Source organism: Schistocerca serialis, chromosome 5 (genome assembly GCF_023864345.2).
Source record: "Schistocerca serialis cubense isolate TAMUIC-IGC-003099 chromosome 5, iqSchSeri2.2, whole genome shotgun sequence".
In the NCBI taxonomy this organism is placed as follows: domain Eukaryota; kingdom Metazoa; phylum Arthropoda; class Insecta; order Orthoptera; family Acrididae; genus Schistocerca; species Schistocerca serialis.
This window is the reverse complement of record NC_064642.1, coordinates 491,900,930-491,913,224: the sequence shown is the minus strand read 5'-3', so window position 1 is coordinate 491,913,224 and position 12,295 is coordinate 491,900,930. Positions and strand designations below refer to the sequence as shown.

Sequence of the window (12,295 nt, the reverse complement as noted above, 5' to 3'; positions counted from 1 at the left end):
ACAGATATTTTTACTTAAGCTGACTTAACAGTCTCTGTTAAGATATTCATCTATGGAGTAGGAGGAGTTGCCTATCAAAAAGTCTTTCAAACTCTGTTTAAACTGTGCTTTATCTGAAACCAAGTTTTTGATGGTTGCTGGCAATTTATTAAAAATGTGTGTTCCTGAATATTGGACCCCTTTTTGGACCAAGGTAAGGGATTTTAGGCCTTTATGTAGATTGTTCTTATTCCTAGTATTGATACTGTGTACTGAGCTATTGGTTGGAAATAGAGATGCAACAAATTTCATTAAGAATAAATATACTAAGAAGCAGTGGTTACAATACAAAGTTCCCAGAAACCGGTTTCTACACGACATTCTTGAATTTATGCCACAAATGATTCTTATCACATGCTTTTGCACCCTACAAACTTTTGCTCTGTTTGATGAGTTGCCCCAGAATATGATCCCATACGACATAATAGAATGGAAGTAAGCAAAGTACGCAAGTTTTCTTATATTTATATCTCCTACATCTGACATCATTCTTACACCAAGTACAGACTTATTTAAGCGCTTAAGCAATTCTGTGGTATGCTCTTCCCAACTGAATTTATTATCACGTTGTAATCCCAGAAATTTAACACTGTCAACCTCTTCGATCTGCATGTCTTCATATGTTATACTCATGCTGGAAGGAAATCTCTTACAAGTTCTGAACTGCATATAGGGGTGAAGTGGGGTAAGTGTAACCACGTTTTGGCATAGTTCAACTTTGACACCAAATTGCCAACTTGTTATTGAAGATATAATTTTCAAATTTTTCATGCTTAAAGTTTTAACTTATTGACTTTCAAACAATATACATTTTGTTTCTGAAGAAAGAAATTATATGGTCAATTAATTGTTTTCAAAATTTTGTGTTGCGAGGTTACACTTGCCCCATGGTTCGGGGCAAGTGTAACCCCGCATTGTTGTACCCATACAGACCTTTGTAAAAGAGACTTGGGGTAAGTGACCTGATTACCCAATTTTTACTAAACCTGAGGATTTTTAAATTATTAAAATATCTTAAATTTAACTCAAGATATGAACTTTTTAGCACACGCCTCTTTGTATATTATGAAATACACAGAAAATGTTAGCTAAACTAAAAAATAAGTGTTAGCCTAAACCATAAAACACTGAAACAGAATGTTTCATAGATGATTTATTTTTGTTTTAGGCCAGTAATATATTAGTTTAAATTCTACAAAAGTAATATTTTTTCTTTAGTAGGCAATTTAACAAAAATAATAAAATATCTAGTATCAAGAGAAAAGAAAAATTCACTTTATAAGTTCACTTTCTATTATTTTTCATGGTAATTGAACTCAAGTTGTTGGCAATTTGTGTTTAACGCTAAACTGCCCTAATTCAACTTATTATATTCACACTTATGCCGTAACTTATTTAGTCACTGAATCTTGTATGAATAAAATGTAACACCAAATGTCAGGTCTCCCCTGCGACTCAAAGTAGGCTCAGGCAGCACTGGAATGACGTCAGAGGATGGAACTTCCGTCTCATCTCTTCTATCAGGCCAGTAGAATGTGGTGCCTTGCTTTGTCTTATTTTTGCATCTGAGGAAAATCACTTCTGGATCTCCTAAATCACTAATTTTGGTAACATGGCCAATAAAATGAACCTTCTTACATTTTGTTGCAAAAGCTACCAGAACATAGTTTCCAACTGTAATTTTATCTTTGACTTCAAAAAAGTTTGCCTCTTTTTCTTCTTCACAGTTTGTCATTTCTTTCCTGAGATCATCCAGTGTTGTTATGGTCCCATTTTCTTCATCACCACTTATTAAAGATAGGCCTCCTTCAGTTTCACTTTCTTCACTTGTTGATTCAACTTCCAGTCTTTTTTTTCTTGTTACCCACATGAGCAATCAGGGATTTTTTTCCACAACATTCCCAAATGCCATTTCGGATAAAGTAACAGCACTTTGTTTGGAAGACTTACTTTTCATTACCAAGCCCTTTTCTATGTCGATAATGCTCTTTCGTTTTGCTTTCTCCTTATTATTCTTGTTTTCTTTGAAATCTCTTTCTTTATAGATGGCATCTTGAAAAGTGATAACTTCAGCTCCTGGTGCAATTCTTTCCTTCTTTGTTTTACCAGTGGGACTACACTATCGGACTGTGTCATATTTTATAAAAGGAAACGTGGTTTAAAAATATAGTAGACTTAAATAAAAAATAAAATATATCTCACACAAACTCCATATGTACAGGAAGGCCAGTTTAGTTGATCTAGTGTGATAGAAAAAACAAGGTTACGGCTTAAATAAATAAATCTGTTCCGGTAAGTTTGTTTGGGGCAAGTGTAACCCCCCCCCCTGGTTACACTTGCCCCAACCTGTTGGTTACACTTGCCCCTTATAGGAAAAAGTTGGGGTAAGTGTAACCATGCCTGGCATATCAAGAGCTGTATAAGCAGAGTAAAATGAATCTCATATTTGAAATTGTCATGCAAAAGTTAGTTTGTAACCAAAAAATTGTGCAGTTATCTTTAAAACTGCAAGAATGACAGACTACCAAATTCTGAGCATGTCACTTACTCACAGAGTGAAAATGTAGACGTCAATTCAAGTCCAAAAATTAATTACCAATTTATGTCAGATTTGACAACTTATGGTTAAATATAACAAAGAAAGGAGTAAATTAATATGTGTGATAGGTCAGAGGTAAAAATACAGCTTCTTTAAGGCACCATAAGCCATGGTTACATTAACCCCATGGTTACACTTACCCCACTTCACCCTAGTGGGTCTTCTCAAAATTTAATGACAAAGAATTGGCTGCCAGGGAAAATTTTATTAATACACACAAGAAAAAGCAATGGACCCAAAATGGAACCTTGAGGAACACCACATGTAATTAATTCCCAGTCAGATGAAGACGTCCAAAAATTAATTACCAATTTATGTCAGATTTGACAACTTATGGTTAAATATAACAAAGAAAGGAGTAAATTAATATGTGTGATAGGTCAGAGGTAAAAATACAGCTTCTTTAAGGCACCATAAGCCGTGGTTACATTAACCCCATGGTTACACTTACCCCACTTCACCCTAGTGGGTCTTCTCAAAATTTAATGACAAAGAATTGGCTGCCAGGGAAAATTTTATTAATACACACAAGAAAAAGCAATGGACCCAAAATGGAACCTTGAGGAACACCACATGTAATTAATTCCCAGTCAGATGAAGACAGACTGCTTACTGCACAGGTATTTCGCAACGACACCCTTTGTTTCCTGTTAGATAAGACTCGAACCATTCACAGCATTTCCGGTAACACCATAATACTCTAATTTACTTAGGGGTTTGCTGTGGTTCACACAGTCAAACGCTTTTGACAGATCACAGAAAATGCCAGTAGCCTGTAGTTAATTAACTAATGAATTAAGTTTTCTCACTAAGTGTAAATAGCTTTCTCTATATCAGAACACTTCAGAAATCCAAACTGTGACTTGGACAATATATCATTTGCAGTCAGATGCTTAAGGAGATTGCTTGAACACAACCTTTTCAAATGTTTTTGAGAAAGTTGGCAAAAGAGAAATTGGTCGATAGTTTGATGGTATCTCTTTACCCCCTTCTTGTAAAGAGGCTTAACTTCAGCATATTTTAGCCAGTCTGGAAATGTTCCACTGATAAGAGATTGATTGCACAAATAGCTTACGATAGAACTTCACTTGCATTATCACTCTTTGATTAACTTTGTTGATATGTTCATACCCACTGGAATACTTAGATTTTAAGGATTTTATTATGGATGCTACTTCTTTGGGAGATGTGAGTGTCATTTCCATTTTACTGAAATTATTTTTAAAGACTGGTCTCAGATACTCCATTGCACTGTTCACCGAACCTGGTAACCCCAAGCTGTCAGTAACAGAAATAAAGCAATTGCTTAAGAGGTTTGCAACATTAACTGTACTTGTCACCAAAGTTTCATTTATTTTTAGAGCTATATGTTCCTCTTCCTTTTTGGCCTCACCTTTCTCTGTCTTCACAATATCCCAGTTTTTATTTTGTTACCTGATGTAATTATCTTTTTCTCATAATAAAGCTTCTTCGAATTCTGGATGACTTGCTTCAATATTTTGCAGTATTCATTGTAATGCATTACAATTCTAACCTCAGAGCTGTTCCTAGATAGTAGATAGAGTCTCCCTTTTGTTCCACATGATATCTTTATTCCTTGTGTAACCCACAGTTTATTTTTTGACTTGTGTGTGAGTTGAGTTACCTTTAGGGGAAAACAATTCTCAAAAGTGGAGGAAACTCTATTAACGAATGCTTTGTATTTTCCATTTGAGTCACATGTATTGTAAACAACTATCCAGTCCATGTCTTTGAGCAATTTCCTGAATCTCTCAAGTTCTTACTTATTACCCTCCTGCACTCAAGATTTAATAGATTCTTTCATCCTTACAAGTTTCAACATTTAACACAAGATGCTGCATGTCATGATCAGATAGCCTATTTACTATTGGTTTTGTGATATAACTTATTCCCTAAATTTGTCTACAAAGATATTATCAATAGCAGCCTCAGAGCATTTACATATCCTAGTAGCGAAGTTCACAGTACGAACTAAATTGAATGATAGTGTTACTGACTGCAATAATTGTTCACTGACAAAGCTTTTCAATAAATCCACATTAAAATCTCCAGCAACCACTATTTCCTTGTTTTTTGCTATGTGGTGGGACAGCAGGGCTTCCAGATTTTTTATGAAGAGGTTAAAATGTCCTGAAGGAGATCTGTAATACCTATTATAAAGGACTTATGAAATAATACTACTGTTGCACAAGCTTCTAAGTGCTGCTCTGAGCAAAATTTATTCGGTTCGGTTGTTTGAGGGAGGAGACCAAACAGCGAGATCATCGGTCTCATCGGATCAGGGAAGGAAGTCGACCGTGCCCTTTCAAAGGAACCATCCCGGCATTTGCCTGGAGCAATTTAGGGAAATCACGGAAAACCTAAATCAGGATGGCTGGATGCAGGATTGCGAGAACGCTATCGCAAGACCACAAGCTGCGGATTGTCCCTAACAGACAGAGGTTTTTTCCTCAAATCCTGCCCTGAAATGAGATCCACCCTTCATGAAATCCTCCCCACTCCACCAAAAGTGTCTTTCCGCCGTCCACCTAACCTTCGTAACCTCTTGGTTCATCCCTATGAAATCCCCAAACCATCTTCCCTACCCTCTGGCTCCTACCCTTGTAACCGTCCCCGATGTAAAACCTGTCCCATGCACCCTCCCACCACCACCTACTCCAGTCCTGTAACCCGGAAGGTGTACACAATCGAAGACAGAGCCCCGTGTGAAAGCACCCACGTGATTTACCAACTGACCTGCCTACACTGTGAAGCCTTCTATGTGGGAATGACCAGCAACAAACTGTCCACTCGCATGAACGGACACAGGCAGGTGTGTTTGTTGGTAATGAGCATCACTCTGTGGCTAAACATGCCTTGGTGCACGGCCAGCACATCTTGGCACAGTGTTACACAGTCCGGGTTATCTGGATACTTCCCACTGACACCAACCTATCAGAACTCCGGAGATGGGAACTTGCCTTCAATATATCCTCTCTTCCTGTTACCCACCTGGCCTCAACCTCCGCTAATTTCAAGTTGCCGCCTCTCGTACATTACTTGTCACTAAACAACATCTTTGCCTCTGTTCTTCCGCCTCGACTGACATCTTTGCCCAAACTCTTTGCCTTTACATATGTCTGCTTGTGCCTGTATATGTGCGGATGGATGTGTGTGCGCGCACGTGTGCGAGAGAGAGAGAGAGAGAGAGAGAGAGAGAGAGAGAGAGAGAGAGAGAGAGAGAGAGAGAGTATACCTGTCCCTTTTTCCCCCTAAGGTAAGTCTTTCCGCTCCCAGGATTGGAATGACTTCTTACCCTCTCCCTTAAAACCCACATCCTTTCGTGTTTCCCTCTCCTTCCGTCTTTCCTGATGAAGCAACCGTGGGTTGCGAAAGCTCGATATTTGTGTGTTTTTTATTGTGTCTATCTACTAGCACTTTGGTAAGTCACAGCATCTTTTTTAATATATTTTCCCATGTGGAATGTTTCTTTCTATTATATAAATATAAACAAATTTAGACACCCACCCCCATACAAAACGATATAAAAAACAGACATCACAAAACTCCCCAAATACCACTAAACACAATATCATCTGGAATCGGACATTTCCCTTGACCTATATAGCTCAACACCAGCTCCCGATCTCAAATTGGGATCGAACACTTCCCTTGACCTGTTATCCTTACGATATCTCCACGTACAGCCACCCTGGTCCGAGACACCGGAACTTTAAGTAAGCCTCATTTCTTCATGACATACTAAACACTTCATCCAAAAATCCGAATAGTGAATAAATTTTATTAGAGACAATGCACTGTCCCCCATCATAGCCGACAACTGAAAACTGTTGACTGTCAGTCATATCCATACCTACCAAAGACATAAAAAAAAGCAATTTACCAAAATTCACACACGAGGCCACACCCGCAAACTAAACCAAAAACATCACCTAACACACCACCAGAGCGCACCATCGATCGCATCAAAACGACACCTACAAACACACCACTCTCACAAACTAAATTCCGCGCCGTCGTGATGTCACACACCACAACAGCCTTATGTCACGGGTCAAAACCGACGGGTGGGATCGTACGCTTCGGTCGACCCGATAAGTAATTGTTTTTTTGGGTCTATTTCTCTCAAGTCGTTTTGTGTATTTATTGTGCATTGAATGTGTTTTAATTTACGGAGGGTCGTTTGACTTCTAAATTTTTGAAGTGTTGTGGTTTTGTTTTTCGTAGTTGCAGGTGTTGGTTTTTTAGTATCAATAGTTATTGCTGATCTACAAGGGAAATGACCGATTCCAATTTTCGTAGTATTATATGTAGGTATTGGTGTTTTGGTATCGTCAACTGTGCTTAAGGGAAATTTCTGATTCCAATTATCATAATTTCTGCTGTGGGCGTTAGTGTTTTGGTATAATCAGCTGCTGTTGATCTATATAGGTCAGGGGAAGTGTCCAATTCCTGTAGATTTTGTGTACATTTTCGTCATTTTGTGTATTTTGGGATTGTGGTGTATTTAATTTTTACTGTTATACTTAGCTTGTCCCCTCCCTAAAAGCCCCAGTTTCCCGCAGTTGTCCCATTAGTTTGATTGTATTCTTGGAGGGACATGTTATTGTCTTATTTATATGTATTTTCATGTTTGTTGCCATGTGTGTGTAGTGACATCATAGACATCATATTATATTGGAGATGCTTAGAATAGTCATTTCCGCCATATTGATGACGTCATGGGTCAAAGCAGACAGGTGGAATCTGACACTTCCATAATCCCCTCACCTACATACATAGATCGCAAGCCACAACATGGTGCACAACAAAGGGTATTCTATACCACTGTTAGTCATCCTCTTTACTGCTCCACTTGCAAATGGCGTGAGCAAAAAACAACTTTCTACATGCTTCTGTACACAACCCGATTTGTCTTCTCCTGTTTTGTCTTAATGGTCCACAAGATACATATGCCAGTGACAGTAGGATGGTTCTGCAGTATGTCACACATTCTGGTTAAAGTTTCTCAATAACGTTTAATGAAAGGAATGCTCTACCTGCTGTCAAAAAATCTAATTTTCAATGGAAACAAACTGTAATATATTGCACCTACCCCATCTGTGACATAACTATTTCCATTCAGTTTCATGGTTTTGTTTAATCTATTTCACTCAAAAAATATTACACAGTCAATTAAGGGCTCACTTAAGAAATTATATCTCTGCTGCCATCTCATTTTCAGTTGTCTTAATATAACTGAGAATTGCAGACTCAGATGTAATTTGTCTTCTGATGAATGTTGTACTAAGCAAACACAGAGAGAAGCACATGCTCAATCTTGTCGTACAGTTTTGCTATGGTGAGTTTCACATTATGCTTCTTTAGTGTATGCTCTGTTAATAACTATCTGCGAAATTGTCCATCCCTTATAACTACTGTTTATATTTTTTGTAAGGACCCTTAATTTCTTTACAAACGATCTTCAATAGGCTACAGGTAGAGATAACGTTTCCTTGAGATTCAAAAGCTACTTATCAAATTTTGAATTGTTATTTAACCAATAACTAACCAACTTACAACATTAGCAGACACACATCTGGCTCAAATATTTTTCTGGTGTACAAACGTTCATGAAATAGGAAAACAACTAGTTGTCATTCAATAGATATAATATAGCATTTTCTACTGAAGAGCGAACATTTGTCTGTTGTGGGATGAGTCAACGTGTCGTACGTATCTACTTATCTGTGTCATATATAAATTTGACTCTTTCACATTATAGGCAGCAGTTCTGATATTCTACAATGCCGTTTTTCTAGCTACACAGAGAACAGCCTATGACATAAGTGGTAAAGCCGATGTTTCTTTTAAAACACGAATTTTTAATTCATTCTGAGGAGGTACTGTGACAAATTATATTATGTGTGTACCATGGATCCCACAGGGTGAGATGAGGGAAGTAAAAATATTTCAAGTACATAAATTTAAGCATAATATAGTGAATTGGCTTCACACTGTTATATAACAGTGCTAATTATAATTATTACATAAATTAAAACATTAAATTTGGGAGTTTCTGTGAAGATACTTTTTAATGGTGTAGGACTAACACCACCAAATTGTCTTCTGTTCATATGATGGCTTCCATAAGATTGAGGCTAAGCAGTACACAGGATCACCACCATAGTCTGTCGATTCCTGGGGTGGTTCCAAAGCACTCTGTGGACTATACATTGTCCTATGGGTACCTTACGATCTTTTGAAGAGTCCACAATAATTCAAATTTTCTAATGTGAGAACAACGTTGATATTACTGGGAACTCATGTTTCAACGTATTCAGTCACATTGTTATTGCAATACTGATTGTGATTTAAATGACTCTGTGTGCAGTATAATCAAGAATTGTGAGGAAATTACAAAGAAAACTGCATTTACTTTCATAGATAAAGGGTTTTAATGCCAAAGTTCCATGACAACATCCCATTCACTCTGCTTGCTCGATTTACTCACTATTTTGTGAGCATATACTCTTTCCATTCATGATAGTCACATAATGAAGCATCTGTGTGGTTGGCTTCAGAACAACGAATTCAGCCTAGACTTTCTTGTCCATCAATGCTGACAGAATCAAGTTTAAATCAACAAAACTACAAAAACTTTTAAACAGTTTACAGGTATGTTGCCTTCATTTCACAACAAATCTCTGACAAACGGGCTGAAGATGATATCAGCAAATAACTAGCCACTTGAGAGTCAATACTTTGATAAAGAATGACATTACAGTGTAAAATAAATCCACTTGTATGAGGTACATTGTGCAAAGAGTAATAATAATAGTTTACTAGCTTGCAGTGGACCAGTGGATTGTTTTCAAAGTTCATCAAATGGTAAAACTGTTCAAACCACCTCAAGTGAGTCACATAATACAAGATACTTCGAAAGTATTTACCTATAAAGAAATCTACATGGTGTCCTTGACACAGCAGTATCTCTCTTAGAGGACCTACCACTGGAAATGACAAGCAGCCTCTTTAAGAAGCATGCTGCTAGAATTTTTATCTCCTTTTACCAAATAAGTAAAAGCAGCAACAGATGTAATACGATTTTAAAAAATAGCCACTCTTATTTTATTCACATTTAGTAACATACAAGTAGACATGATATTGCAATACACTACGAATTTATATGCAACATCAAATTATCGATTAAAACAACAGACTGCCTTCGAACAAATTTTCGGTATTAGTTGTATTTGGCAATCACTGAAAGACACATATCACAAAAGGATCTTTTCCTTAGCTCTGTTAAAATTACTATACAAAATAGTATCTGCAGTCACACGACTTTAATACAATTTTCTATTACAAGACAACGAACAAGCAAAAGACTGTGGAAGTGTCCGCACGACTTTAAGAAAAATCACGCGCGACATAAAGAAATCAAGACACGCCGCCCAGACAAGCACGCGTAAAACACGTTCTTCATACCTTTACAAGTGTACCATTACTCTATAAACAACAACTACTTTGCTAACTTACTGCAACTTTCACGATTTAAATCTACAACGGGGGCAATCACAAAATATCGAAAAAACAATACAACACAAAAAATCAACATAAATAGGGGAAAAAATAGTATAGTGGAACGACTGTATGTTAGCAACCAACACTACCAAACCAAGTTTTCTTTCTTTTGTTATTATTACGACAACGCTATAATGTAGATTACTTGCTACTAGGAGCAACTTGTAAAACATTTTTTATTAGGAGCAGGACGGCGCAACGTTGTAGGAAAACACATGTTTTACAGTACCTGGGCAAGTTGTTCTTCAGCCTGCTGCCTCTGATTTGGATCTATAGTCGCTCTCAAAACGTCCGTCAATTTGCGAGTATCCATCGTTACAAGTAATACGAACGCAGTAAATCCAGATTTTCAAAATTAATGTTGCACTGTTAATTTCACCCGGCGCATGCACCTTTACTCTTTGGTCACGTGATGACTTGGTTTAATATGGCGACTAAGAATGTGACTACAGAGATGGTGGGGATGAATGAATCATCACGGAGATTACTAACACCTCTACTGTTTTCAAAACTTTGACAACAAGGAACCAGAATGTGCTCAAAGATATATATGGAGCTGAAGACCTCAGCTGATCGACCGAAGCCCAAAACCCTTCACTGACTAAAAAAATACCACCATCGTAGTGATGATAATGTGTTTCAGGCGAATCATAGCTTTGTCTTTACCGACCAATTAGGCAGAGATTTACAAATAGAAGATACCAATAACATCACATAGGTTAGCTGTTATTCGTAAGCAAATAAAAAACATGACTTCTATTTTCCTAACTCAAGAATCCGTCGTTTTTCAATATATATATATTTTTTAAATCATGAGGTAAATGTTTCTCAAGTAGTTTTTTGCTGCAATGATGGCGTCAGTTTACTGGAAAGAAGGAAACAAAATTAAGAAGATTTTATGACTTTTTCAAAACGAGGACGGTAGAAATAGAGGCAAAATCGAACGAGGAAAGAGTGAAAATTGACTATGCCTATTCCCAAGGAACCATCTCACCATACGAATTCATTTAATAAGTTATATGTAGACAGTTTAAAGAAAATATATCAGATTTTTAGTGTAGATCGTTGTCAACATGCAACGACCCTTCTTCACAAATTTTTCCACAAGTAACATCTGCACAGACACATCGTACACAGTGTTGCCAATTTAGCGACTTTGTCGCTAGAAATGGCGACTTTTGCCTTCGTCTTAGGGACAAAAATTATTTAGCGAATTATCTGGCGACTTTTGAAGTACAAATCAAAACTCTTCTGGGCCAGTATTTTCATTAACAAAACTAATATTTTAACTATAGAATGGGTACTACACTAACTTTGTTCTAGATTTACTAAGTTAAATTAAGTTCTTAGCAGATTATGTAGCATTGTTCAGCATTTAGTAAACCTGAATGTGGGGATTACCTACAGAGTAAGAAAACCGTGACTAAAGAAGAATTCATTATTCATGACCCACTAACCTGTTATCGTCGATAGCGTATCGATCTATAATTCTTCAAGTTTTGAACTCCCTTTATTTTTCGAATTGACAAAAAAACATACGTAATATTAAGTATAATACAATACATTTCTGTCAAGCAACCTCTAATTTTTCGAAATGTTAACTCGCAGTCAAATTATTACCACGTGCACAGTGGTAACGCAAGAACAATTCGGTGGGGGTATTATTACGTTATAAACAATGAACAATAGGACTGATATCGAGTTACCGAGTGAGTAGATTGTTTCATGACCTCTAGTTTGTCTGAGTTTTAATGTATTTTCAGTGACTATAAATTGGTGAAACATAATGGATTTACCGCAGAAGAAGAAGCAGTACACCAAAAACGTCGGGATGCGTGGGAAGCAGAACCTGAATTCAATGGGTGGCTGAAACCAGTCGTTGGAGACTTATCCAAGGCAAGATGTCAAGTACGTGCAACAGAGTTTTATGCTAAATTGTGTGATATTAGAAAGCATTCGAAAACTATTAAGCATAAACAAAAAATTGATTTAAAAAAAACACAAACCACCTTACCTGTGAAAATTGTTCGGAAAACTACAGATAGAATAGCAAGCAGAGAGGAAGGCGCC

General features: G+C 37.0%; 1 protein-coding gene across 2 annotated transcripts in view; it reads right to left on the bottom strand.

The window, feature by feature from the left end:
* The window catches only part of LOC126482360 (importin-7), a 176,881-nt gene extending 166,220 nt beyond the window's left edge, over positions 1-10,661 (bottom strand). For both annotated transcript variants that reach the window (XM_050106440.1, XM_050106442.1), the window contains exon 1: positions 10,455-10,661. In XM_050106440.1, the coding sequence (XP_049962397.1) occupies positions 10,455-10,538 (84 nt within the window). In that variant the 5' untranslated portion in view covers positions 10,539-10,661. The remainder of the gene's footprint in view (positions 1-10,454) is intronic.
* Between the last annotated feature and the right edge of the window lie 1,634 nt (positions 10,662-12,295).